This window comes from Molossus molossus, unplaced genomic scaffold, assembly GCF_014108415.1.
Source record: "Molossus molossus isolate mMolMol1 unplaced genomic scaffold, mMolMol1.p scaffold_m16_p_22, whole genome shotgun sequence".
NCBI classification, from domain to species: Eukaryota; Metazoa; Chordata; class Mammalia; order Chiroptera; family Molossidae; genus Molossus; species Molossus molossus.
Window position 1 is genome coordinate 24,090,287 of NW_023425358.1, and position 27,270 is coordinate 24,117,556.

A 27,270-nucleotide genomic window follows, 5' to 3' on the forward strand; every position below is an offset into this window, starting at 1 on the left:
AAAAGGGACACATCGAGTGGCTGCCACCCGCATGGCTAACCAGGGCCGGGGACAAACTGCAACCGAGGTATGTGCCCTTAGCGGGAACCGAACCCGGGTTTCTCTGGACCGCAGGCTGTTGCTCTAACCACTGAGCAAAACCGGCCAGGGCTCATTAGTCATTTTTATAGTGATTGCATGTTCTATTAATATTTTTGATATATCAAGTTAAATAAAAGATGTTACTAGAATTAACTTTAACTCATTCACTTTTTAAAAATGTGGCTCCTACCTGGCTGGTGTGGCTCAGTGGTTGAGTGTCGACCTATGCACTGAGAGGTCTACAGTTCGATTCCTGGTCAGGGCACATGCCCAGGCTGTGGCCTGATCCCCAGTGGGGGCCATGCGGGAGGTGGCCGATCAATGATCTCTCTTGTTGAAGTTTCTGTCTCTCTCTCCCTCTCACTTCCTTTCTCTCTAAAATCAATAAAAGAAAAAAATTATTTAAAAAAATGTGGCTCCCAGAAAAATTTAAAACTACATTGTTGATTCACATCATATTCTGTTGGATAGTGCTGGTCCGCACTGTAACTTACATCGACAGATGTTGGGAGGCCTGGTCCGCACTCGGGGCCTTGCCCTCGCGGTGCCCTCTCCTGGAAGGCTCTTCCTCGGAGCGTAGCTCTGACTTCATCACCGAGGTCTCAGCTCAGAGGCCGCCTGTTTCCACCACCCAAAGAAGCCCCCCGGTTACTCCTGACCACATCCCTTGCTTGGCTTTCTTTGTAGTGTTTCCCATGTTTTGATATGTTCTTTATTTGTGTTTATTGTTACTTGTGGATCATTTGGCTCCCCCCTAGAATGGAAGCTCTAGGAGAACAGGAATGTAACGGTCTGGTTAGTGTTGTCACCCAGAGCTCAGAGTAATGCCTGCAGCAAGAAGAGGTCAATACTTATTTGTTGGGTGGATGGATAAGGAGATGGATGGATGGATGGATGGATGGATGGATGGATGGATGGATGGATGGATAAGGGGATGGGTGGATGGATGGGTGGATAAGGAGATGGATGGATGGATGGATAAGGAGATGGATGGATGGATGGATGGATGGATGGATAAGGGGATGGGTGGATGGATGGATGGATAAGGAGAATGGATGGATGGATGGATGGATGGATGGATGGATGGATAAGGAGATGGATGGATGGATAAGGGGATGGATGGATGGATGGATAAGGAGATGGATGGATGGATGGATGGATGGATGGATAAGGAGATGGATGGATGGATAAGGAGATGGATGGATAAGGAGATGGATGGATGGATGGATAAGGAGATGGATGGATGGATGGATGGATGGATGGATGGATGGATAAGGAGATGGATGGATGGATGGATGGATGGATAAGGGGATGGGTGGATGGATGGATAAGGAGATGGATGGATGGATGGATAAGGAGATGGATGGATGGATGGATAAGGAGATGGATGGATGGATGGATGGATGGATGGATGGATGGATGGATAAGGGGATGGGTGGATGGATGGATAAGGAGATGGATGGATGGATGGATGGATGGATGGATGGATGGATAAGGGGATGGGTGGATGGATGGATAAGGAGATGGATGGATGGATGGATGGATGGATGGATGGATGGATAAGGAGATGGATGGATGGATGGATGGATGGATAAGGGGATGGATGGATGGATGGATGGATGGATAAGGAGATGGATGGATGGATGGATGGATAAGGGGATGGGTGGGTGGATGGATGGATAAGGGGATGGGTGGATGGATGGGGGAGAGGGTGGATAGATGTGGAGGTACTAGACTAAATTTTGTGTTTTGATCATTTCTCTGAGAGTGATATTTATTTTCTCTTTCCTAGGTCTTGAAAGGGGACTATAAAACACCAGCCAATCTGAAAGGATATTTTCAGGTTAGAAACCCCAAGGAGGATTCCGAATTGTTTGTCTGTGTGTGCCACTAGCTGTATGCCTTTGGACACTTCACTTCTCCACTATGGGTGACAGTTTCCCCGTCAGAAAATTGGGCAGGGGTGAGGGGCGGGCCAGAGGCTCCCTGAGTGTCTGACCCACTGGGGCCAGGTCTCTGCCACCTTTCTGGGTGAGCTCCTCCCGTCACCTCGTCTCCGAGCTCGAAAGCAGTTGGAGGGACCTGGTGGCAACTTGCTGTCTTTAACCTCAAATCTGGTTTTATTTAAAGCAGCAGTTCCCAGGCACGACCCAGAGCTAAATTTATATCAGTCTGCCAAAACGTGAGAACCGCAAGGGTCAGGTGATGCGGTGTCTGTGCAAACGTAGACACGCATGCGCTCCGCCCCCGGATGTCCTTGGGCCCTGGGCGTCCGTGGTCATGTCAGGAACCACCCCTTGACCGGCAGGACAGTGGTCCCTTGTAAGTGCAGCAGTGGTGCTGAAATTAGCAGTTTCCATTTGTGTGTTTTACTTAATATGACAAATCAAGGGCAGCCGCCCTGTGCCTGCCCTGGGGACACAGCTTTGGTGCCCATCTCCCTTCTTCGGGGAGGGGTCCACACTCCCGTGGTGGGAACCAGGCCCACCTCTTGCCACTGCGAGGAACGGTTCCAGAATTAGTCAGCGCTCACTTCTTACCTGTTTTAACCAGACAGGTGATGTAACAAGAACCACGGGCGGCAGCGGGTGGCCGGGACTCCTGCTCGCGCTGCCTCGCGTAGCCTGCTGTGCGCGTTTGCGTCCGTGCTGATCCCAGCATTCCAGCCGCTTGGCCTGCTTTCTGAACGTCTGTCGCGCGGGTTTCCCGTGTGCCGCTTTGGGTGGCTACCCAGACCGCGCTGGGAAGCATTAATTTTATGGGCCACCAATTACTTAACTGTTGCCCTAAGGTCATTTGCGATCTTTGGAACTGACCAGGATGATGTCACCCTGATTTTTGCCTCTTCTGTGGGGCAAGGGGTGGGGGTGTGGCTCTACTGAATCACTCCCTTAGAATAATACATTTTTAAGGAGTGGAATCAGTGGGTGGAAGGGTCTAGATCATTTTAAAACTCTTAAACTGCAAGGCCCAAACTGTTTCACAAAGGAGTTGGACCAGTTTGCAGAGCAGGCACGTTCAGGACGTCCAGCTGGCCCGGGCTGTGTTTTGCTCCATAAGGAATGTCATGTGCTCTCATCGCGAGCACGCCCCGCCTCAGGACAGCCGCCCTGCACGGGCTTTCCCCCCTTCCCCCTCCCCCGCCCCCTCTGTGCACATGACTTCATTCAAGATATTGCGAAAGTGGAAATGACCATAAGGCGACAGTTCAGCAAGTGGTGGCGTGATCATTCTACAGAATCTTACAGCCATCCAAAAAATAGTCCACCATGAAAGCAAAAAAACTGGAAAAACATTAAGCCGACAAAACGAAGCAGCTCACACATTAGAATGGCAACCAATACAGAAGTGTAACCCTTCTCCCTAGGCTCCACACACCCACCCTGCCAGGGGTGCTGTGCCCTCCGTTGGGAACACTTCTCCCCTGATCTGGGCTCCTTTTCATCTTTGCTCACGGGTGTTTTCAAACACTGACAACCAGTCCTCTGATTCTCTGGACACCAGCTGGGTATTGAATGACTCAGCTCAGTCTGACACTGACTCCCAGAGATAGCATCAGACCCCGCAGGTGAAGGACCGATCCGTCAGACTGCCCACTTCAGACGCCAGCCGCGGTGGGGGCCCGGACGACTACACATTGGGGGTTTCTCACGACCCACCACTCCTGAGGATTAATAATTCTCTAGAGCAACTCACAGGAGCCAGGAAGATACTTTACTTCCTAGATTATCAGTTTATTATAAAGGACACAATTTGGGAACAGCCAGCTGGAAGCATGCACAGGACAGGGTGTGGGGGAGGGGCGGAGCTCCCGTGCCCTCTCTGGGTGCCCCACCCTGACAGCACCTCCATGTGTCCACCGACGCGGAAGCTCTCTGAACCTGTCATTTAGGGATTTCTATGGAGGTTTCATGAAGTAGCCTTGATTGATTCAGCCCGTGGCCATTGTTAACTCGATTTCCATCCCCTCTCCCCTCCCCAAATGTTGGGGGGTGTGGAGCTGAAAGTTCCACCCCTCTAATCATGCCTTGGTCTTTCTGGCAACCAGTCCCCATCCTGAAGCTCTCGGGTCCCCCAGCCACAGCCATCTCATCAGCACACGGAGGATGCTTGGAGATCCCCAGGGTTTTAGGAGCTGTGCTCAGGAGCCCAGCACGGAGATCAGGTGTTTGTTTTCCATTGCACTGCAGCCTGCAGGTCACCCGTGTAGTGGCCTGCCCGAACACCCTCTGTGACTCAGCCCAGCGGTTCCTGGAGTTGACATCAGCGGCCTGTGTGTGTCTGAGCGCAGGACTGGGCCTGTCAGGTTCACATGTCCCCAGCACATAGTAGGTGTGTCTGACTGATGCCGAGGCGAACCTCAGGACGGTGAGCCCCTGGCACCTCGCCTGGCCCTGACCCCCTCTGTGTGTTGTCTTCCTCCAGGTGAACCAGAACAGCACCTCCTCCCACTTAGGAAGCTCGTGATTTCCAGGTAGGCTTTCGGACTTCCTGGGGGCTCCCACACTTCTGAGCCCAGCAGCCCCTTTTCTGAAAAGCTTGTCCTTCCAGAGCCTCCCTGGGGAGGAGTGTCCCCCAAGGTGGGCTGACCCAGCCCTCTGGGAGGTTTCCATGGTGACAGGCTGGGGAGCTATTTATAGAATCAAGGCTTAGTTTCCTAGCTCTGGACAGAGGTGGGGGCAGGGATCAGTGCTGAGCCAGCCAGAGAAAGGTTTGTCTGGCACGAGGGAGGGTGCACTAAGGACCAGTGGCGGGGGTGGGGGGGATTCTAGAACCATTTTCTCATAGAATGCTGTCTGCCAGTCCACCTTCTAAGCACAGCAGCAGGTTGGCCAGAGCAGTGACTGTTCTAGTAATAGCCACAAGCAGTTCTGGTCTAAGAATAACCCTGCAGCACTGGGCCAAGTGGTCCCCATTACTGATTTAACCCTCAGCATCCCTGGGAGGCAGGGGACGCCATCATCCCATTTTACAGGAGAGGAAACCACAGCCCAGAGAAGGGCTTTGACTTGCCTGAGGCAGACGGTCACCAAGTGGCAGAATTCCCCCCCAAAGTCATCTCCCCCAGAGTTTGCTTTGAACAAGCGATTTTAAGGGTATAGTTACCCTTCATGTTTTGGAACAGTGGTGGAACGGTTCCAAACTTGGGTTTGAACTGAAGGCGAAGATTTATGAACTCACTTCAGGTTTTCACGCATCTCGGCCTCCATTTTCCACATCTGGAGAAAGGGGTTCCTTCGGCAGCGTCCCCCTCCAGGGGCGGCTGTGAGACGGGGTCGGGGGCGCTGGGCCCTGGCTGTGGATGTGGGCAGTGGAGCTGAGGACCCAGTGAGTGAGCTCACGTCCTCCTGTCCCCGCCTCTCGGATCGGGCTCAAGGAGGCCGAGGGACTTAAGAACAGATTTGCATGGGTTCTCCCCAGGTCTTTTAAACAACGAATTTCTAGCCCAGACTCTATTTTCAGTCTCCTTATCTTATTTTAAAATAATCACCATATTTTTTCATTAAAAAAAAAATCCACTTTGCACTGGCCTGCAAGGCTGGAGACACCTAGCCCCTGTCATTTACCCGGGTTCCCACCTGGCATTGTGCTGAGATCCCCGAGTTCTGTTTAACCCGAGAAAAGAACGCTCACGTGGAAAACAGGTTTTCTCCGTGTTTCTGTCTTCCTCTCTTCCCCCTGCTCTGTTTCTGCACATTTATTCTCCCTGACAGAAAACAGGTATATCCCTTCGCTTGACTGTTTAAACAAGACACCGTATTACACCGTATTCAGGGTGTGTTAGCTACTTGCTGGTATGGGATTGGCCTCGAATCAAGGCGAATCCTTCCCTTGTTCCAAATAGTCATTACCACTTGCTCTTAATAAACATGACACATGTATCTTTGAGGTCAGGGGGTGCAGGTTGAGATGTGAGGGAGAACCCAAGAAACGTAACTGAAGTCCTCTCTGGCCATCTGGGTTGCCGAGAGGTAACCTCATACCGTATGCGAATGCGCGGAGCCCACTCGCTCTGCAGTCACACATACAAATGTAAAAGATCTATTTCAGAACCGTGACTCTGGGCTTGACATGGCTTTCTCCCTGACTTCCAGATCTCTGCAAGTGGCTCCGTTGCCAAGAAGGGAAGAAACTGCATTCGAGTGGAAATCGGACCTCTAATCCAAGCATATTGCTTGCTATTAATTGCCAAAACGGGACTGCTAACGAGGAATGCATTTGCATATGTTTGCAAAGCCTGAATCCGTGAAAACTAAAGAAACACTATGTTCGGACACTCTGGGATAGAGCAGGAAGAGTGTGGACATAGTCCGGCTTTTGAAACTTAAGGATTTTCTATGTTTCCCCTCGAGAACTTTTTTTTAAGTGGATTGTCACCCTCCTTCCTTTGCGGGACCGCCTTGGTGGCTTTGTTTGCTGGGACAGGGCCCACGACCTGTGCCTCTCCTGTTGACCCTTATTTTTGAATTCAAAGAATCTATTTAAAAATTTAATATATGAGGCTTTCTTTAATTCCTCCTCAGTTCTTAATTTGACAAAGAAAAAATATATATTATTTGATTAAAGTGAACAGAACGCATCTGTCCGTGCCTGACTTTACAGAGGGAGCAGACACTGCATTTCGTATTCCGTCGGGAGGACGACGCGAGCACAGGCGGGAGAGGGGCCCCTGCGAAGTGGGTCCCTGCAGAGCGTGCTGCACTCCTGGGCCTGCGGTTCCCACGGGCACCCTCCGCTTCGGTGATTTGCTAGAAGGGCTCACAGAACCCAGAAAACCCAGTAGACTCGTCTATGGTTTATTAGAGAGAAAGGATACAGATTAAAATCAGTAAAGGCCCATCGGGCAGAGACCAGTCCTGAGCTCTGGTTGTCCTCTCTTAGGGGGGTCTTCTGGACACGCAGCCTTGTCCCAGCAATGCTGTGGGACATGAATTCAGTGTTGCCTTAGTCACCTTAGTTACTTAAGTCTCCAGGATGACCCAAGTTCCCCATCATAAGTCACCTTGTTAGCATAGACTGTCTGGCCTGGTGTGGCCTGGGGTCCCAGGTATTCAAAGATGCTCTTACTAGAATATTCCAAGAGCTTAGGGGTGATCTCCCAGAGCTGGCCAAGGGCCAGCCCTTTCTTTGACGCATGTTGTGGGGTTTGAACTCTCAGCCTGCTGAGTTAACCTTTTACTGCTCTGCCCCCAGGTGCTCAGAGGTCGTCTGTGCTCAGCAGTTTTGCGTCATTAGAGGGAGTGACAGTGAAGCCTTGGGAAGGAAGTGACTCTGTGGTTCGGGGCATGGAGTTTTGGAGTTAGGCCAGTTTATCAACTGAGTGGCTTCCTTGCTTCATCTGTGAAATGGGGAAGTGGAACTTCCTGGGTGTAGTAGCGGCTGACGGGTGACGAGGGCAGTGGCGCCGGGATGTGCTGAGCCCACAGTGGGAATGATTCTTGTTGCCCTGACTCGAGACTGCAGTCGGATGGGCAGCTGATGGAGTTCTGAGCACAGGAACCTCATGGTCGGCACTCACGGGAGCGGAGGACATCCGGCCTTGTTCACTGTTCCACTCATTTTTGCTGCAAAACCAACCAGCCCAAAACATAGTGACCTAACACAACTGACTGACATCTCTCAGCTCTAGGGGTCAACTGCAGTGAGCAGGGTGGTTCTCACAGCCAGAGGACGGCTGGGACTTCTGTCACCGAAGGCTTCTTCATTCACGTGTCTGGTGTCTGGGTCGGGACAGGTGGAGCCTTCGAGGTGTTTACCGGGCATCTGGATCATGTCGGCTCTGCACACAGCCAGCTTGGGCTTCCTCAGAACATGGCAGCCTCAAGATCGCCAGGCTTCGGGTATGGCAGCTGGCTTCTCCCCGGAGCAAGTGTCGGCAGAGGCCGGAGGCAGCACCACTGCCAGTCAGTCAAGGGACATGCCTGGAACTGGCCCAGGGTCACACTTAGTTTGTCAGAGCAGTCCTAGGGCTCCCCCACGTTCAAGGGCGCAGAGATGGACCCCCTGATGTGGCATGGCGAGACCCCAAGCAGAGGAGCCTGAGCGGTGCCGGCTGCTGCGCCCTCTCTGGGAAGCAGAACCGGCCACAGTCATAAAAAACAATTGGTCAATTTTACCCGCAGGTCGTCAACCTATGAATTCATCAAATGTTCCTTTTCTTCAATTAAACATGACTTTATCAAATGTTGCCCTTTCTTCAATTAGGGTGCAAAATAAGGACATATCTTTCCTTTACAATTAAAGTGATAGTGATTCCAGGCCCCCCCAAAGCGAGGTTATCCAAAACCCTAGCCTTCACCTTGGGACAGGGATGGTTCTTCCCACTGATGGAACTCCTCCCGGTCTCCCCAAGCCCCAAAGGCAGGCCTAGACGGAGGACATCTCTCCGTCCACCCTCTGTTCTAAGCAAACACTCGTCAGGATGATACGCGCGGAGATTCGCTCCGTCAGGTGGAAGCCCGAGCTCCACCCACTGGGCCTGAACAAGTGGCCCTACTCCAACTCAGCCCTTCCACGGTCTGGGCTAGTCTCATCTAACCTTGTTTCTGGGGTAACCGGTTTTTTTTTTATTTTTAATGGGTTGTTGGTTAACTTTTTCTTTTGAGCCAACTGTAGACTGATATGAAGTTGACAAAGCAGTACAAAGAGTCCTTTTCTCCCGGTTTCCCCAGTGCTGACACCTTATGTAACTGTGGTCAGTATCAAAACCAGGAAATCGACAGTACAGTGCTGTGGACACCGCCACAGACCTTATTCCGTTTTCACCATTTCTTGCATGTATTTATTGGTGTGTATTTTCAGGATTTTGTTTTCTTTTATTGGCAGAACCTTCCATACACCACCTCTTACACACACACACACACACACACACAGAGAGTCATGTATAAAAGCTCAATCTACAAAACATAAAAATGGCTGTTCCGATGAGGACCACGTACCTGTCCCAAGCTCCAGCGACTTTTCCTGAAGCACATTAGCAGAGTCGAGGTTCTGCATGTATTTGCCTGGTGATTTGATTCACGTTGGTCCTGCTAGACTGTAAACTGAGAATGGGAACCATCGTTTTTCACTGCTCACTGTTGATCCATACGCCATGCCCAGCATATGAAGGGTTGTGGGAGCCAGCTGCCAAGGGGACCCCAGTGGTCCTCATCTCCTGGTAGTCATGCCCTTTTGTATGATGTCCCTTTCCACAATGAATAAGGATAGGGTTCCAGATTAATACAACATGGATGGCTCAACTTGAATTTCAGATAAAACAGTGACTTTTTAAGTATTACATAATATTGCATGGGACGTGCTCAAATCTTATTCGTTGTCTGTCTGAAGTTCAAGTTGAACTGGCCATTGAGTGAATCACCTTAGAATCAGATTCTCCAGCTCCAGTCAAGCTCACCAATGACTGCAGTCCCAGCTGACATCTTGACTGCAACCCCAAGGGAGACACAAATCAGAACAAGCCAGCTGAGTCACTCTTGAATTCCTACCAAAGAAATTGACACAATGTTTACTTTTGTTTCCAGCCACTCCGCTTGAAGGTAATTGTTGACACTGCAATAAAAGATACATAGGAGCTCACTAAATATTTGTTCATGAGTGACTTAATGAACAAATGGATGGATGGATGGATGGATGATGAAGGCTGGGGTTCCTCATCTCACCTGTGTGCTTGGGAAGATGCTTGCTTTACAGATAATGCCTCAGGCCTGCAGAACATGTCCCAGCTTTCTATATAAGGATGGAGTATTCACAAGTTCTCAAACGAGTAGAAACCATCTGTAAGAAACATTTAAAGGGAAAGCAAATTTGCTAATCCAGCTGCTCTGGGTATTCAATTCAGGACACGATATATATATTTGTGACAAGATTCAAAATTAAGAATAAGCCATGTGCAACTGTGTAATGTCACTGTCCTAGAAAAAGGTACTTGTGCTAGACTTTAAATATCTCAGCTTTGAAATGCCACTTGCGAAGTGTTTCTATGGTATCAACCTATTTCAAGTTGTAACTGAGCAAGGATTTTCTCCAAAAATCTTTTGAAGGCAATACGGAGACTGCAACATGGTACAGGCTGCCTAAAAGGGTAGTAACAGAAATGACCTCGGAGGGTTGAGGCATTGGAGAGAAGGCTTATGCAGGGGGTTTGTCTTGTGACCCCGAACAGATAGGAATCTACGCTAGAAGTATTAGCTCCACCCCACGCCTGGAATAGCGGGGGAAGCACTGACCTGGAAACCTGAACTCCTGGGTTCTAGAACTGGCTCTGTCCTTAAAGTTGCTGTGTGGCCCTGGGCACGTTCCTTGTGGTGCGGCCTCCTCCATCGCCTCATCTGTGAAAAGGGAGGGACGGACTGATGAGTGTCCTAAGGCCCTGCCAGGCTCCTGCAGAGGAGCCTTGTTGCTTGGCAACCCCTTCTGGGAAGGCTACATATGTGAGTACCTCATTGGGAATCTAAACACGGGCCTGGATGTCCTTGAGTCCCAAGGCAAGGGTTTCTCTGGGCGGTGACTAGAGACCAGGATGGATATGAGATCCGGAATCGAAACCTCTTAAGCCCAGAAATCCTGGAAAACAACTGACCTTCAAGGCTGAGAGGCCTTCTGTGCGAAGATATGAGATTGGATCTCTGAAATGAAAATAGCTACAACCATGTAGGAAGCACGTTACCGTTCCAGGGGCTTTAACATGCGTTAAGCAGTCCCTCCCCCCTTGTGTCCTGAAAACAACCCTTTTAAAGCAGTGCTGCCATTATCTTCATTTTACAGGTGAGAAAACAGGTACAGGGAGGTGAAGCTACCTGCCCAGGTTCCAAACCTAGGAAGCAGAAAAATGGAGATTGGAATCCTTGAAGTTTTACTCCAGAACCTCCATTTTTAAAAAAAATTCTAAATTCATAGAGAAAATAGATTTTTCTCTCAATCATTTGAAAGTAAGTTGCCTGCTTAATGCCCTAATACTCCCCCAATACTTTATTTCCAACAAACACATTCTCCAATGTAACTGCAAAACAATCATCAAAATCAGGAAATGAATATAGACACATCACTACCATGGAAACCTCAGACTGTATTTGAATTTTGCCAGTTGTCCCAACAACTTCCTTTATAGGAAGAAGTTCCAGTTCAGAAGCATGTGCTGCATTTGATTGCCGTGTTTCTTTGGTCTCCTGCAGTATGGAACGGTTCCAGGGTCTTTGACTTTCACGACCGTGGCCCTTTGGAAGGTCACAGGCTAGTTGTTTTGTAGAGCGCCCTTTGTTTGGGTTGTCTGCTGTATCCTCGTGATGTGGTGCAGGGTATGCATTTTGGGCAGGAATATCACAGGAATGATGCAGCAATCTTCTCTAAGCGTCCTACCATGGGGTATGTGATTGCGATTTGTCCCATTCTTAAGGGTACACGCTTGGCTCACCTCATCAGAGCCTGCATTATTATTATTATTTAAAAAATCTTCCCCCAAGGATACTTTTCCATTTATCTTCAGATAGAGTCGGGAAGAGAGAGAGAGATTGGTTGCCTCCTGAATGACCCCGACCAGGGCTGGGACTGAACCACAACTGAGGTACGTGCCCTTGACAGGAATCAAACCCAAGACTCTTTGGTCCTCGGGCCAACGCTCTAACCGTTAAGCCAAACCAGCCAAGGCCAGAGCCTGCCTTCTTAAAGAAGCCACAATAATCCACAAAGCTCTCTTTTCCAGAAGCCACATAGTGGGGTCCATTCGGTGAAGCAAATCCATGGGTCCCTCCTGATCAAAGTAACTGCACCTCCATAAAGCCTAGTAGAAAGCTACAGACACAGCTTCAGAGAAGCCACGCTGAGTTTACTGTTTTGACTTCGGGCTGTAAACAGATGCATATACATTTTCAGGCTCAGACTCAAAATGCTTATCTCATCTCGTTTCCCTCACTCTGCTCCTTAGTGGACCTTTGGGTCTGTTGGACTCCCTCCTCCACCTCCCACCCCCACGCTCCTCTACTGAAACCTCACTTTCTGGTTTCTTTTTTGAGTACACAGTTTGCGTCAGACACCGTGACACTACATGTCACTGGTGATACAGAGACTATTAAATCACAGTCCCCATTCCCAAGAAGCCGGCATTTAATTGAATTCTTGTAGGTTTTCTATAATTAATAACAACCATGGGAGGTTGGACCCAAGTCTTTTGAATCAGTGACCTTTGTTCACCACCACATTTGCCCCTTGGATCTTTCTGTCATGGGGAGGAGAAAGAGGGAACATATGCAAACATCTACAGCTAATGCTTCCCAAGCACCTACTGTGGACTGGGCACGGTTTTAATCGCTTCCATATTTTCTCTCGTTGGATTTTCAACCATTTTTCAGAAGAGAAAACCGAGGCTCAGAGAGAGGTGATGACATGTGCAAGGTCCACAGCCGGCAAGTTGCAAGCTGAGATGGAAACCCCAGGGCCTGGGTGCCTACAGAGTCCACAGCTAGTGAGGGATTCCCTGGCAGGGCTGATTTTGTTCACTGTATCCTCGAACATAGCACAGTGTAGGCCGTCGCTCGGAACGTTTTAATTCGATCAGGGAGTGAATGAAATTGATTTACCAACCTGTTGGAAAGAAGGAGAAGGGAAAAATTCCCCGGAGGGAATAGGTGGGACCTTTCGAGTTTGCTCGTTTATTCCTCCATTCTCTCAAAGTCCTACCTCTATGGGCTGTGCCCACGCGATGCTTATTGCCGAGACCGCAAAGACACAGGGTTCAGTCCTGACCTTCATTATTCCCATAGGAACGCCGCGTCCCCGGCCCCCGAGGGCTCACACCATCGTCACAACTATCCTAGGGACCGCCTCTATCCCCATTGCACGGATTCAGACTTTCTGGCTGGCAAAGGGGCCCCCCGAGAAGGATCGGCGACGTCCACACCGTCCACCACAAGGCCGGGCGTCGCCACGGAGCGGGCGCGGCAGGCAGGCGGCCCGGCGCGGAGAGCACGCCGCACGTCCCGAGCCACGCCGGGCCCTGGCAACCCCGTCTCCTTTCCGAAGCCGGAGCCGCTCAAACCTTCCGCTGCTGCCATGGCAACCAGCGCGCCATTTCCGCTACCGAGCGACGTCATTTCCGGCGCGCGGGTCCTGGCACATCCGGGTTCCGACTCCCAGCACGGCGCACGTCTTGCACGGAGGGGGACTCTGTGTTTGAGCCTAGGAACCCGGACGAGGTGAGCCAGGCCGGACGGTGGCAGGGACGGGGACTCGGCCACGCGGGGAGCGGGTGCGAGTGCTCGGGCTGGTCGCGGAGGCCGGGAGAGGGGCCTGGGTCGGCTTGGAACCGAGCCTGAACCGCGAAGCCCGGACTGCAGGGGAGGGAGACGCCGAGCCTTAGCTGCAAGCCCACCCGGCCCCCAGGTTTGCCAGCAGCGGAGCTTGGGGCAGCTGCTCGCCTGGGAGCCTCGTTTTCCTTACCGGTGAGTGTGTTTGAGACAGCCGAGTCTCACCGCCCAGCTACCCAGAGCCAACTTGGCGCCCGCCCACAGAGGTTTGACTGTCAGGGTCGCGTCCTTCATCACAGCCACCTTCCAGCTGATGGGAAGAGGTTGGTTCGCGTTTGGGGAGGAAAACTGAGTCTGAAGGTCTCAACAAGTGATGTGTTTCAGAAAGCATCAAAGAAATCACTTCCTGGGACGCCCAAGGGTCCAGATGTCACTCTTTTCTCAACGATAGAAGAAATAAAACAAAAACAAAACGTGGAGTCTGGAATGATGTCCACACAGTTTCTGAGGCAGTCATTTATAGAATAAAGTAGTTATTTTTGTGTGCTTTGTGTGAGGGATGCTTTATGACACTGATTAGGACCAGGAAATACGTGCTTAAGAATCACGGACTTTGGGACGAGTCTTTTATTCCACTTGTTTCAGTACTGATTGTTTTCCAAAATGTATTTTTAATGTCTGCTAGTTTAGATGGTAACAATGATAAATGGACTTTAAGTTTGCAGGACATTCTGAAGTTAGGAAGGAATAGGAACTTACAAGGAAGTCTTCTCTTGATGCTCTCAAAACTTATCACAGACTGTGCCCACGTGTTTGTTTGTTTTTTTTGTGTTCCTTTAGTGACTGGCCATGTCACTGTCCCACTTGTACCGGGATGGGGATGGCCACATGGATGATGACGAGGATGAGAGAGAGAACTTTGAGATCACTGACTGGGATCTGCAGAATGAGTTCAACCCCAACCGCCAGCGGCATTGGCAGACCAAGGAAGAGGCCACCTACGGAGTGTGGGCAGAGCGGGACTCGGATGAAGAGAGGCCCAGCTTTGGAGGCAAACGGTACTGGCTGGCATGGGGCTTCTTCCTTGTGCTTTATGGAAGGGGTTGGGGTAGACGGTGCAATTTGGGGAGATACCCCACTAAATATACTTCTCTCCTAGCCGCACTGAGTCCCTTAGCTATGACATCAGCTAGGGAGGCCTAGTTTTCTGTTTGAGCTGGAGTGCTGTCCTTTCACTGATTTAATCATCCGTGTTTATTATGTAGGCAATTATGGAGGGCCTTGTGCTAGAGACCCAGTTCTTGCCCAGAGTGCAGACCCTAGTGGATGGAGACGCATTAATCAACAGCTCACAAAGAAGTTTGTAACTGGTTTAGGACCCGATTTATTGTGAGAGGTCAGGGGAGATTTCTTTAGAGAAGCAAGCCTTGAGCTGATATGAAAATAGAAGGTAACTAGGGTGGTGGGAAAGGCACGAGCATGCACGGGCCCTTGATGGGAGGCAGCAGGGTATCTGCAAGGATACGCATGGTTTTGTGGGCTGGAGTGAAGAGAGGGAGTGGAGGGTAGTTCGAGAAGGGGCCTGTGGCTCTGTTAGAGAGGATGTGACATGAGGCAGTGTGATATTTGGAGAAGACCTTTTTGCTTATGTGCTGAGCCAGCAGGGAGCCACTGTGGACAGGGAGCTCTGTGAGGAGGCTGAGGCAGCGGTCCCTGTAGAGGGTGATGGAGGCCCAGGCTAGGATGGTGATAGGGAGGTGAGGATTGAGGTTGAAAATCTCCTCGGTGTTAAGTCGTTGTGGGGGCTGCAGCTTGTTCAACCAGAGGGTGTAGTAGGTTGGGTTTGTCTCCTCCTCCACACCATCCATAGCCTGTAGGCTCCAGCCCATTGAGATTGTGCCTGAGAGAAGAAAGTAGTTCAGCCTCTTCTCATCTGCAAGGAAATGTAAAAGTGGATGATACGTAGATAGGGGTCAGGAACTGCATACTCATAATAGCAGCCAACATCTATTGACTGTTTACTGTTCAGGGTTTTTCACGTGCCTGGTCTCATTTCCCTTATGAGAAAGTTACCGTTATCATCATTCCCTTTTACAGATTAAGAAACTGCAGCCAAAGGCCACCCGGCTGGGCTGAGAATCTGGGCCAATATGACTCTAGAGATGGGGCTCTAGTTCTGTTGCATCTTCTAGGAAAGAATTCTCGCAATTTTATTGCTGCCATTGGGATGTTTAATTTCTGGGTCAGTCTTTTTATAAAGCATCCCTTTATTTTGCAATATTCCCAGGGTTTTTCATTGGAACCTCTTCTCTGTTCCCTTAAGCACATAATACAAAGGGATTGGCTTCTGTTTATACAAAAGAGGAACTGTGGTTAATGGCTTATTTTAAGTACTGTTTTTGAGGCAGTCAGTTAAAATTTATACTTTTCGTCTCAAGAATTAATTTCTTAGGTATTTTAGTTTTCATATGCAATAAATTTAATGAACATGAAAGTTTGATATTGTTAATTACATAATTAATATATAATTGTTAACATACTTTCTGTTCATATAATGTCTTTTTTTTTTAGCTATTTTTATTAATTTTTTTTCTCCTTTATTGATTTTTAGAGAGAGAAAGTAAAAAGGAGAGAGAGACAGAAACATTGATGAGAACATCAATTGGCCGCCTCCTGCATGCCCCACACTAGGGCTCAAGCCCACAACCTGGGCATGTGTCCTGACTGGGAGTCGAACCAGCGACTTCTTGGTACATGGGTCGACGCTCAACCACTGAGCCACACCGGCCAGACCATATAATGTCTTTTAATGTTTATTTATTTATAATTTTTATCTATCAGAATTTCTGTTTGATTTTATATTCGAAATAATGTTTAAAACAAATCTTTTTAAAGTAAGTGTAGTGTACCATGCTTGGCACTTTAGACAATGTAAAAGGAAAGTTGGATTAGCACATCATTTTTTGAATTTTTAATGAACTCTACACTGATATTGATAGCTCTCCAGTGATAGACTGACTTGAATGCATCAGGTAAAAATGTTAAATGTGATAACAGGAAGCCAGATCTGGGACCCTTTTGATATAAGTAAATGTGTTGCTGTTTTAAAACGGATCCCATGGGGTCCACTCTAATGAGTTCTCTCTGGCCAGCAAAGTTTCTACAAGGGATGGCTGCAGAAGAGTCTTGGGACTAGCCCATGGGGCATTGTGTTTGCCTGCAGGGCCCGCGACTACTCTGCGCCAGTCAATTTCATCAGTGCGGGGCTCAAGAAAGGGGCAGCAGAGGAGGTGGAGCTGGAAGATTCTGACGATGAAGAGAAACCTGTTAAGCAGGATGAATTTCCTGCTAAGGATTTTGGACCAAAGAAGTTAAAAACGGTAGCGTCTTTATCGAAGTACTGTGACCTTAGTAATCTCCTTGGAAGGTCATTGCAGCCCAGACATCTAGCGAGTGGGGGCTCAGGTGGAGTCAGTGTGGGTGTTTCCTTGTGGTGGCTGGTTGCTTTCAGGAGTGAAGTGTACAGTGCAGTCTCTTGTCTTTCCTAACACACATCACAGATGCATATTTGGTCTGTAGGGCATCGCATAGTGCTCTGACCATCAGGCCATTTTCCCGTCAACCAAGCTTGATTGCTTAGATTTTTCTTCTTTTCCTTTTTCCATCAATTAAGCTTTGATGTTTCTTTGCAGGGTGGTAATTTCAAACCCAGCCAGAAAGGTTTTGCAGGAGGAGCCAAGTCGTTCATGGATTTTGGCAGCTGGGAAAGACACACAAAAGGAATTGGACAGAAGCTTCTGCAGAAGATGGGCTATGTCCCTGGAAGGGGCCTCGGGAAGAACGCACAGGGTAAGGCACCTTCGCCCTCGTTGTCTTGCGTGAGGGAGGCAAGGCGGAGGAAAGGAGAGTGTCTGTTTTTCTCCTTTGAAAGCACTTCAACTCCTCAGCCTGGTCCAGCGCAAGACAAGTTGTGCCCCTAAGTGACCCTGAAGTAAAATACTTGTTTCTGCAGGAGGAGAAGGGTTAGGGTCTGAAACAGGCTGCAGGCTCACAGGCTGAAGACAGGCTTCTTTTTGGCCTGTCCAGTGCTTCTGAAAAAATTGGATTTGTTGCCCATATTTAAAAGTCAGACACTCTCTCCTGAAAGTCTAGATTTGCCTGGCAGTAATAGGTTCAGCTGAATCATAGCTGCCCCGGGACAGTGCACATGGCCTTTTCCTGGGAGCAGTCTCCACCGCACCCCCAACACCCCCAAAGCATGAGAGTTAGCAGTCCCTGCTTATAAGAGTTTCCTTTTTCAAAAACAGCCATTTTTCCTTCAGGAATATCAATAAAACTGTGTGTAGCTTTTTAAATAGCAAGAGACATGTAGCTATAAACTGGCTGAGCAAATGCTGCGTTAGTTACCTCTGTCTTCAGAGGAGCACTGTCTCCTCCTGGCCTGTCTCCCCCAGCCCGTCCTTCAGACCTCGCAGGCGCCTTCTTCCCAGAGCTACTGCCAGGAGCAGTCACACCTGGGTCGTCGGTAGTGGTCACATTCCACTCCCTAAATAATTGTCAGTTAAATCCAGGTGAGGTGTGAAGACATTAGCTTATGAAAAAGTCCATGAAGTGAAGATGGAAACGGTGACCAGGAAGGAGAGCGGGGAATGTTCTAACTGAGAGGTCGGCAGTACTGACGAAGTGGGAGGTGCTGGGAAGTTCGGTGTATTGAAACGGAGCGGTCTTGTTTATAAACTCCTCTATAAGAACAGTTATGTCCAAGGCTTAAGCATGTTATGAAACAAATCAAGTACATTTGGTATTAATGTAAAAGAGTCTTAAATACAGTTTGACCTACTTTAGTTGGAATCTATACATTAGCTGAATTACTGCACTTTCCACATTAAAGGTTTTCAAATGAGCATAGAGTTTCCTGTTATAAATGAATTACTCTCTTTTTCTCTCATGTACTGAAAAATGAATCCAAGTGGAAATGGAAATGTGTCTGTAGGACATCAATAACCTCATGTCAGCAGACTGTTCTGTGGCAGCATAAATGCTCAGCAGGTTCAGATCACACAGGCCGTGCACAGTGTTCATGGGCAGAGACGAGTTCTCCTTCCTGCCTGGTCATGTGTGACTGTGTGTAAGGTCCAAGCAAGGGTGATTTCACTAAGTGGCTTATTTAAATACAAGAACTGCTGTGACCTGAGGCCTCTCTTTTTTTTCTTTTGCTGAAATTTGTCAGGTATCATTACCCCAATTGAAGCCAAACAGAGAAAAGGAAAAGGTGCTGTGGGAGCTTATGGCTCAGAACGGACCACTCAGTCCCTGCAGGACTTCCCTGTGGTTGACTCCGAAGAAGAGGCAGAAGAGGTACCTGGAAATCAGGAGGCGGGGGTGGGTGGTGTCTGTGCCATTTTTGTTCATTCGTTCGTTTATTCATTATCATTGCAGGTGGTTATTGCACAGGTTATATGCCAGGCACTATGCTGGAGGGTAGGTGGACAGTCACTCAGTAAACAGTCAACTACGGTGGGGCTAGAAAGAGCAGCAAGGGCCACGAATTGCCAAGGTAGAAAGTAGGATTGGGGGTGTGTGGTGGGGAGGAGGGTTAACATACTTATAATAAATACAGTGGTCAGGAAGATCTCTTAGGAAGAAAACATTTAGTTAACACCTGGCAGAAGAGAAGGCATCAGGCATAGGGAGACTTGAGACCAGAGGACACAGCAGCTGAGCTTTCCAGTGAGGAGAGTAGGAGACGTGTGGCTGAATGGTAGCACACCAAGCGGGGAAGGGAGTGCGCCGAGACAGGTGGCCACACCGCCCAGCCCACAAGGTCATTTTAGGCACCAAGGTCTCATCCCACGTGCAGCAGGGAGCCAGCTGCTGGCAGCTGTGGATCACTTTGCTCCAGTGTCAGAAGGGGCCACTTGCTTGATTGATATGTTACTTTTGTTGATATTTTGAGAGGAAGGGAGAGAAACAACCACCTGAGAAAGAAACATCTATCAGCTGCCTCCTGCACACTCTCTAAGGAATTGAGCCTGAAACCCAGGCATGTGTCCTGATGGGGAGTCCAACCAGCAACCTTTCAGTGCACGGGATGACCCCCAGCCAACTGAGCCGCACCAGCCTGGGCTAATGTCTTTTCCCGTTTGCATTATGGGGGAAAGCAGGAGGCTGCAGAGACACGTGTGGTTACTGTTCTTGTCACTGACCCTCTCCTTTCACTGAGGAAGGAGACATTTGATAATGCGGAGTTGAGTACTGAGCCAGGGGCTCAGACTTGGAGTGAACAGGTGCCAGGCATGCAACATGGTGAGGAAAGTGAGCCAGGTGTGAAGCCACAAGGTGCAGTGGGGCCTGGGGCAGAGAGGCAAGGGCACAGCCCATCTAAAGGGGTAGTTTCTATTCAACTCTACATGGTTATTGCCATATAGAATGTGGGCGCAGTATTGCCTGATTTTCTAATTGCCCAAAGTAGAAGTCCAGATTTTTTTTTGGAGGAAAAAAAGTTACAATGTTAAATCTTTGGGCTGGACTCCACTACCCTAAGACTAAGTTCTTTCCTTTACTCTAGATCTTGCTACAGAAAAGTTCTGCAAACCCTGCTTGCAAAAGATCTCTTTGCTTTGAAACTAAGTTTTCATGAGATAAACTTGAAACTAGTATAGTGCCTGACATAGGAGATGCTTAGGAAGTGTTGCCTTTGTCTTTGTGTTTCTCTTTCCAGTGGGTTTACCTGCCTGCTGAACCTCATTATTAGTAAGAGGGGGAGTGGGTATGGAGGTTTCAGTGTCTCACACACAGACAATCCTTAGCATGACCGTGTGAAAATCTCAGATAGCGGTAGTGAATGTCTGTTCATGGTTTTAGTGGCCCCACCTACTGTAAAAAGTGGGCTTGCTTATGTGACAGATTACCCCTCTCATTCAGGAGTTTCAGAAGGAGATGAGCCAGTGGAGGAAGGACCCCAGCGGAAGCAAGAAGAAGCCCAAATACTCTTACAAGACAGTGGAAGAGTTGAAGGCCAAGGGCAGGATTAGCAAGAAGCTCACCGCTCCCCAGAAGGAGCTTTCTCAGGTCAAGGTATGTGGGTCTTTGGACACCGGGTCCAGGATGGGCACTAGAACACAGCAGTAATCCCACAGCCCAGAGGCAGCCACCGGGCATCTTCTAAGGTCCCTTTGGGGCTTCTCTCCAGGCTTTTTTTGTCCTGCTTTTCTTACCTGATAGCTTGTTTGCACTCACCCTTCAGTAAGTTATCTGGTTCCTGCCGTGTGCCCGGCACTCTTCAAGGCCCCAGAGTGGTAAGTAGACAATGTGCCCTTCCTTCTGAAGCTTACAGCCAGTGACTTGTTAGAAAGTCAGTGTGGCCATCGTCTTTAATGCGTGCGCATCCCGAGAGCAGCTGTACTATGCCTGGGTCCCCTTTATTGCTGGATCTTGAACTTCTTTCTGGCTTGGTGTGGTTTGGCTTTTTGACAGACTCATTTGTATATCAAGTCTTGTCTTTGGTTCATTTTTTTAAGGATAGATTCTTAGAAGTACTGTCACCAGGCTAAAGAACAGGATGGTGTTTAAGGCTCTTAAATACTGGAAAGGGTGTACTCACTCACTCTGACCAGTCCCCAGGGCACAGCAGCGTTAACTGTTTTCTTGTTTAGGACGAGATTACAGTTTCATAGTAACTTGCATAGTCTCAGGTTTTCCTTGACTCACCAAGTAGCCAAAGGACAGCGGTGACAGTGTTTTGCAGTCCGGTGTAGGACAGTGTGCACGTCACAGAACTGTCTCGAGTAACTGTCAGGCGTTGTGCAGCAGATATCTGGGGCCCAGCCAGAGATTTTGAGCCCATAGCAAGGTGAGACTGGGCCCAAGGACTCCGTATTCATTCCCCGGGTGAGTCTAATGCAGATGGTCCTCAGACCACACTCTAAAGCATTGGTAACTCATTTGGTTTTGGTGTAGTTCATATTCCGATTTTCCTGTTTCCTTGAAATGTTGGAATTAGCTCATTTCCTAGGAGGCCTTTGGCCAAACTGGAGTTTTTGTATGTTTCATTTTGTTTTAAGATGAAAAAACTTTTCATTACAGAGCAGTGTAGTACATTTTAGACAGTTAGGAAATAAAGGCAAAAATATAAAAAATATTTTTCTTCCTTCCCATATTTTGAACATTCTGATGTACATCCTTTCAGATCTTTGCCTAAATATGCCCATTTTTTTACGAAAATGTTATTTTGATTGTATATACTTTATTACTTACTTTGATCAGAACATCTTTTACTTTTCCATGAAAATAGATTTCCTTCTCAACAGTCTATTCAAATTTCATCAATTTTCCTAAAACGTCTTCTCCATCTGCTTTGTCCAAGGGGACTCAGCCTCTCCTTTAGCCTAGTGCAGCTCTGCCCACTGCCCCTAGTGTGGTTTTAGACGTTTCCACTCCCGTCGTGTCTTCCCGGCGTTCGGGCTGTTTCATAGGGCACAGTGGTGAGTGGTAACCTTCCCCTGTGCCATTCTCCAAGGTGATAGACATGACCGGCCGGGAGCAGAAGGTCTACTACAGCTACAGCCAGATCAGCCACAAGCACAACATCCCCGATGACGGGCTGCCACTGCAGTCACAGCAGCTGCCACCACCCGGCAAAGAGGCCAAGGCCCCGGGCTTCGCGCTGCCGGAGCTGGAGCACAACCTGCAGCTGCTCATCGACCTCACGGAGCAGGAGATCATCCAGAACGACCGGCAGCTGCAGTACGAGCGGGACATGGTGGTCAACCTGTCCCACGAGCTGGAGAAGATGTCAGAGGTCCTGGAGCACGAGGAGCGGGTCATCTCCAACCTCAGCAAAGTCCTGGAGATGGTGGAGGAGTGCGAGCGACGCATGCAGCCCCACTGCAGCCATCCCCTCACCCTGGACGAGTGCGCCCACATCTTCGAAACCCTGCAGGACAAGTACTACGAGGAGTACCGGATGTCTGACCGCGTGGACCTTGCCGTGGCCATTGTCTACCCGCTCATGAAGGAGTACTTCAAGGAGTGGGATCCCCTCAAAGTGAGTCGTCGGGGAAATGAGGCTCTCCACCTCTGCTTTGAGGCGTGCCTTGGCTGCAAGACTGCCTAGGGCCCGAGGAGGGCGCTGACCGCTGCCTCAGCCGCTGTGTGTTTCTCCTCAGGACTGCACTTACGGCACCGAGATCATCTCCAAATGGAAAAGCCTCCTGGAGAATGACCAGCTCCTGTCCCACGGGGGGCAGGACCTCTCGGCAGATGCGTTTCACAGGTACTCAGTGCGGCAGGGGCCAAGCACTCCTGCTGTTACCTCCTGGGGCACGGGCGCATGGCTCTGGGCATTCAGCGCTCATTCATTCGTTCACCCTACACGTGTCTGTCTACTGAGGATCACGTGTGTGCTAGGCTTACCCTGGGAGTAAAGCAGACAGCATGCAGTTCCTACAGTAACTGGAAAAGGCAGACAGTGAATGAGTCGACAGGTGACCCTGGGGTGCACACTGGGCACAGTAGTAGAGGAGAACAAAGGCGTATACCTCTCTGTGGGGCAGGTTTGAGGCACAGGTCTCAGGGTGACAGTCTGTAACCCAAAGGGTGAGGGGTGTCAGCTATGCAGAGCTCTGGGTGGAAGAGCACACGACACCTTGAGAGGGACCGTTGTGGGGGGGCCATGAGCCTATGGGACCCCGCAGCATCCCTGCCAACAGGCAGATACTGCCAAGAGTAAGGTCCCAAGGGTGGGTGGGAAAGCAGGGAAGAGGCAGGCACAGGTCTGGCCAGTGTGGGGCCTGGACTGATGGCACTTCATTGCTGCTGCCTTTTTCCTTCTTCTAGAGAAGTGGGTGCTGGTGTCCTTCACATCCTGTGAACCCAGTCGGTGCAGTTAGCCAGCCCGCCCTGTCTTTTTCCTTCCCATAGGCTGATATGGGAAGTCTGGATGCCTTTTGTTCGAAATATTGTCAACCAATGGCAACCAAGGAACTGTGAGCCGATGGTGGACTTCTTGGATAGCTGGGTGCACATCATCCCCGTGTGGGTCTTAGATAACATACTGGACCAGCTCATCTTCCCCAAGCTGCAGAAGGAGGTAGGGCTCGGAGCCTGGGAAAGAGCTCCTGTGTTCTTTCTTTTCATCTCAGTGCTGCTAAAACGTCTACAATTAACAAAATGTGTCAGCGCAGCTATTGTCCTGTTAACTTCAGCTGTTTTATCCGCTCTTGTCTCCGCAAAGCTCCCATTAAGATGGAATTCATTTTCTTGGTTTCTTAAAATTAAAACTGCCATTTCTTGAATGTAATAAAATTGCATGGGAGTGTTTGTGAGTCAGTGTCTCTGTTTGGAGGAAATGTAGTGTAAAATGCCTGCCAAGTACCTCGGGTGGCTGTCTGTACCTAATGTGTCCCTCCATAGAACAGACCATGCCCCCCACACACATACCAAGGACTGGACCTTGGCCAAGAGAGCACGTGGGGCTGGCTTCCTCACCATTAATCACATGGCGTCATCTGACTGCCCCGTAGGCTGCGTGAACCGCTTTTCTCCCACTCCTACAGGTGGAAAACTGGAACCCACTGACGGACACTGTCCCCATCCACTCTTGGATCCACCCGTGGCTTCCCCTCATGCAGGCGCGCCTGGAGCCTCTGTATTCCCCCATCCGCAGCAAGCTGTCCAACGCCCTGCAGAAGTGGCATCCCAGCGACTCCTCTGCCAAGCTCATCCTCCAGCCCTGGAAAGATGTCTTCACCCCTGGCTCCTGGGAAGCATTCATGGTCAAGAATATTGTGCCAAAGCTGGGTAAGGAAATGGGGAAAACATCCCAGTCCAGCAGCTTTGGTGCCTTGGTTTCTCTGGGCCAGCTTAATGATTGTGACTTTACAACAAGCCCTCGCCATGGCCAGTGTGGCTCTGTTGGTTGGGTATTGTCCCATGTACTGAAAGGTCACTGGCCGATTCCCGGTCAGAACACATGCCCAGGTTTCAGGTTCCATCTCATAGGGGGTGTGTAGGAGGCAGCCAATTGATGTTTCTCTCTCTCCCCCTTCCTCTCTCTAAACCAATAATATATTAAACAAGTCCTTTGAACTGTAGGACAAAGGTTAGCATGTGACATTTCTCACCGTAAAAGAGGTGCCATTTTTGTACAGAGGCTGAATATAAATGAAACCAGGGTCCCAAAGGCAGCAACTTAAGGGTGGTGACCAGGTCAGACTCGGCATCCTCCTGGTGCCTGACTGGTCTGGCTGGGCTTCTGATAACAGGATAATCATCGCTCTTCTGAAATTTTTGTGGTATTTGGTTCTAATAAAAGTTTTTTCTGGGTTAGAAAAGAAAATGACCTTTAAGAATTGCCCTGTCAAGAACTTAAAGTTGACCTTTAAAAGCAGACCAAAGACTACCTGTCTGGTGAACATTTTGCTCTTTGCGCCTCTGTGGCTTTGCCTTAGACTGGCTTTCTCTTCCAGGGATGTGTCTCGGAGAGTTAGTCATTAACCCCCACCAGCAGCACATGGATGCTTTTTATTGGGTCATCGACTGGGAAGGGATGATCTCCGTCTCCAGCCTGGTGGGGCTTCTTGAAAAGCACTTCTTCCCTAAATGGCTTCAGGTACGTTTTGTTGGCTTTGTTGGGGGTGGGATGGGGTCACTTATTCTTGGATAACTGTCAGATGATAGTGTTAGAACCACGAGACAAAAATGAATTGTGTGTGGGTTAGGAACGAGTTGAGCAGTGACAAGTGACTGCCATTTACTGACCATCTGCTGTGTGCCAGATGTTCTAAGTACTTGATTTGCGATAGGGACCAGGATTAAAACAAAACAAAATGGCCCTTCAGAAGTTTTGCTCCCGTTGCTGCCACTGTGGATGCAAGTTTATTAGTTCCTTTTTGGCAGGTGCTATGCTCCTGGCTCAGTAACAGCCCAAATTATGAGGAGATCACCAAGTGGTACCTGGGCTGGAAGTCCATGTTCTCAGACCAAGTGCTGGCACACCCATCCATCAAGGACAAGTTCAATGAAGCCCTTGATATCATGAACAGGGCAGTGTCCTCCAACGTTGGTGAGTGGGGGTTCTGTTTGGGATATCCTGGCCCTGAACTCCATGTTTTTGAACACGTGAATAACACAGTTTTGATGGACTGGTGGGCTGACGAAAGCGTAACTTATCCTCGGCTCTGACACTGACTGACTGCCCCGGACCGAGTGAGTGGTTTGCAAGCACCCACTGCCAGCTCTCCTGGGACTGGGGAGGATGCCTGTCCCGGGACGGGGTGGGGGGGCGCGTAGTTAGTAGTTAGCAAGCTCCCACTGCCAGCTCTCCTGGGACCAGGAGGGCGCCTGTCCTGGGGTGGAGCCGTAGTTAAGCAGGGTTCACACTGTGGGTCTTCCTTCAGGGCCCGCCTTTGTGTCCACTGTGCTGGGTGGCTCTTTAGGATTCATTCGTGCATCTGCTTAGCCAGCGTTGGGTGTGCTGCTCGTGTGTTAACAGCTCGGTGTAGTCAGGGCACAGTCTCACTCTTAGTTGTTTAACCTCTTACACCCTTTTCTTTACCTTGAAACAGTAACAGTACTTACCTTCTGGGGTTTATTTAAAAACCTAGAAGGGTTGCATTACTGGGATGGCATCTAGAGTGCTCTGTGGGTGTTTGTTGTGTCAGAAGGGGGCGGCTGACTGTTCTAATACCTGTTCCCCATACTGCTCAGTTCTAGGTGAGTCCCTGCCTAGAGCGGTTCTGGGAGCCCCAGCAGTCTTGTGTTCCAGTGTGCTCCCCTCTCAAAGCATCCACTCTAACCTTGGTTCACAGATAAGGCCCACAGCTCGTTCAAGGTCACACAGCTTAGGAGTGGCAGCTGTGATTGGAATTTCTATCTACTGAGCCTTTAATTTTTCTAAGCCTATTATATGAAAACAGAATTAGAATTCATAGATTATATAATATAGACTAGGCTTAACGAGGCAAATGTACTTCGCTCTCTACTTATCCAGGTCCCTCTAGGGACATCAGTGGGCCATCTCCCTTTTCGTACTCTCTAGACAAGTCCTTCAGCCTCCTGGTCCGAAGCTCCTAGCACTGATGTACCCTCAGTTAGCACTGGGTGCCTGTGGCCTAGTATTATCTACCCTCCAGCACCTGTTCCAGCTCCACACACATTGAAGTTTTTTCAGGGCAGACAGCTGTGTGGTGAGTTCGTGTAACTCGTACAGGCCATGGGTCTTCAAGGTTCTACAGGCTGCATTTCTGGTAGTGGAGAGTGAAAACTACCAAGCACGATGGGACCCGAGCCTCTGGCCACCACATATTAGCCAGAAACCTCCAGCCAGCTGTCTAGGTGCTTGGTCATCTGTTTCAGTGCTTTGTGTCTGAGGCACAGCCCTGCGGTGAGGGACAAGTAGGTTTTATAGACATCTCCAGCTGTGGTATCTCCAGACTTCAGCCCCAAAGCAGCCTGGATTCTGTGTGTAGGAACCTCCCCTCACCCCTGCCCTGTCTCCTAGGTGCCTACATGCAGCCTGGAGCACGAGAGAACATCGCCTACCTCACCCACACGGAGCGGAGGAAGGACTTCCAGTACGAGGCCATGCAGGAGCGCCGGGAGGCTGAGAACATGGCCCAGAGGGGCATTGGCGTGGCCGCCAGCTCCGTGCCCATGAACTTTAAGGACCTCATTGAGACCAAGGCTGAGGAGCACAACATCGTCTTCATGCCTGTCATTGGGAAGCGACACGAAGGGAAGCAGCTGTACACCTTCGGCCGCATTGTCATCTACATTGACAGGGGGGTGGTGTTTGTCCAGGGTGAGAAGACCTGGGTGCCCACCTCCCTGCAGAGCCTGATTGACATGGCCAAGTAGGCTGCGGCAGGCCCAGGGCGGCGGGCACCTGCCCCAGAGGGGCACATTTCTGACTAAATGATATTTTAAACCATCTTTGAGCGAGCCACTT

The 27,270-nt window shown here is 49.6% G+C and overlaps 2 protein-coding genes and 1 long non-coding RNA gene across 11 annotated transcripts in view; 2 read left to right on the forward strand and 1 right to left on the reverse strand.

Annotated features, from left to right (window-relative positions):
- Window positions 1-6,682, forward strand: part of TPST2 (tyrosylprotein sulfotransferase 2) — a 49,729-nt gene extending 43,047 nt beyond the window's left edge. For 4 of the 7 annotated variants that reach the window (XM_036276298.1, XM_036276299.1, XM_036276302.1 and 1 more), the window contains 3 exons: window positions 1,874-1,924; window positions 4,507-4,555; window positions 6,177-6,682. In XM_036276298.1, coding sequence (XP_036132191.1) covers window positions 1,874-1,924; window positions 4,507-4,548 — 93 coding nt within the window. In that variant the 3' untranslated portion in view covers window positions 4,549-4,555; window positions 6,177-6,682. The remainder of the gene's footprint in view (window positions 1-1,873; window positions 1,925-4,506; window positions 4,556-6,176) is intronic. The other 3 variants (XM_036276296.1, XM_036276297.1, XM_036276295.1) reach the window with 1 other exon arrangement.
- Window positions 6,683-9,024: 2,342 nt separating this feature from the next.
- Window positions 9,025-10,394, reverse strand: LOC118640038. Of its 2 annotated transcripts, none has more exons than XR_004961325.1 (4): window positions 10,311-10,394; window positions 9,744-9,858; window positions 9,443-9,565; window positions 9,025-9,268 (listed from the first exon to the last, which is right to left on the reverse strand). It is a non-coding gene; the product is annotated as an uncharacterized LOC118640038 (long non-coding RNA). The 2 variants fall into 2 exon arrangements; XR_004961326.1 differs by having other exon boundaries at window positions 9,443-9,633.
- Window positions 10,395-13,187: 2,793 nt separating this feature from the next.
- TFIP11 (tuftelin interacting protein 11) lies at window positions 13,188-27,256 on the forward strand. Of its 2 annotated transcripts, none has more exons than XM_036276497.1 (13): window positions 13,188-13,271; window positions 14,163-14,380; window positions 16,546-16,702; window positions 17,015-17,171; window positions 18,553-18,680; window positions 20,247-20,399; window positions 21,841-22,368; window positions 22,490-22,596; window positions 23,244-23,412; window positions 23,879-24,122; window positions 24,791-24,933; window positions 25,221-25,386; window positions 26,824-27,256. In XM_036276497.1, exons 2-13 carry the CDS (start codon window positions 14,172-14,174, stop codon window positions 27,177-27,179), a joined length of 2,517 nt encoding a protein of 838 aa, XP_036132390.1. In that variant the 5' UTR covers window positions 13,188-13,271; window positions 14,163-14,171; the 3' UTR covers window positions 27,180-27,256. The 2 variants fall into 2 exon arrangements, with proteins under 2 accessions (XP_036132390.1, XP_036132391.1); XM_036276498.1 differs by lacking the exon at window positions 13,188-13,271 and adding an exon at window positions 13,303-13,517.
- Window positions 27,257-27,270: the final 14 nt, after the last annotated feature.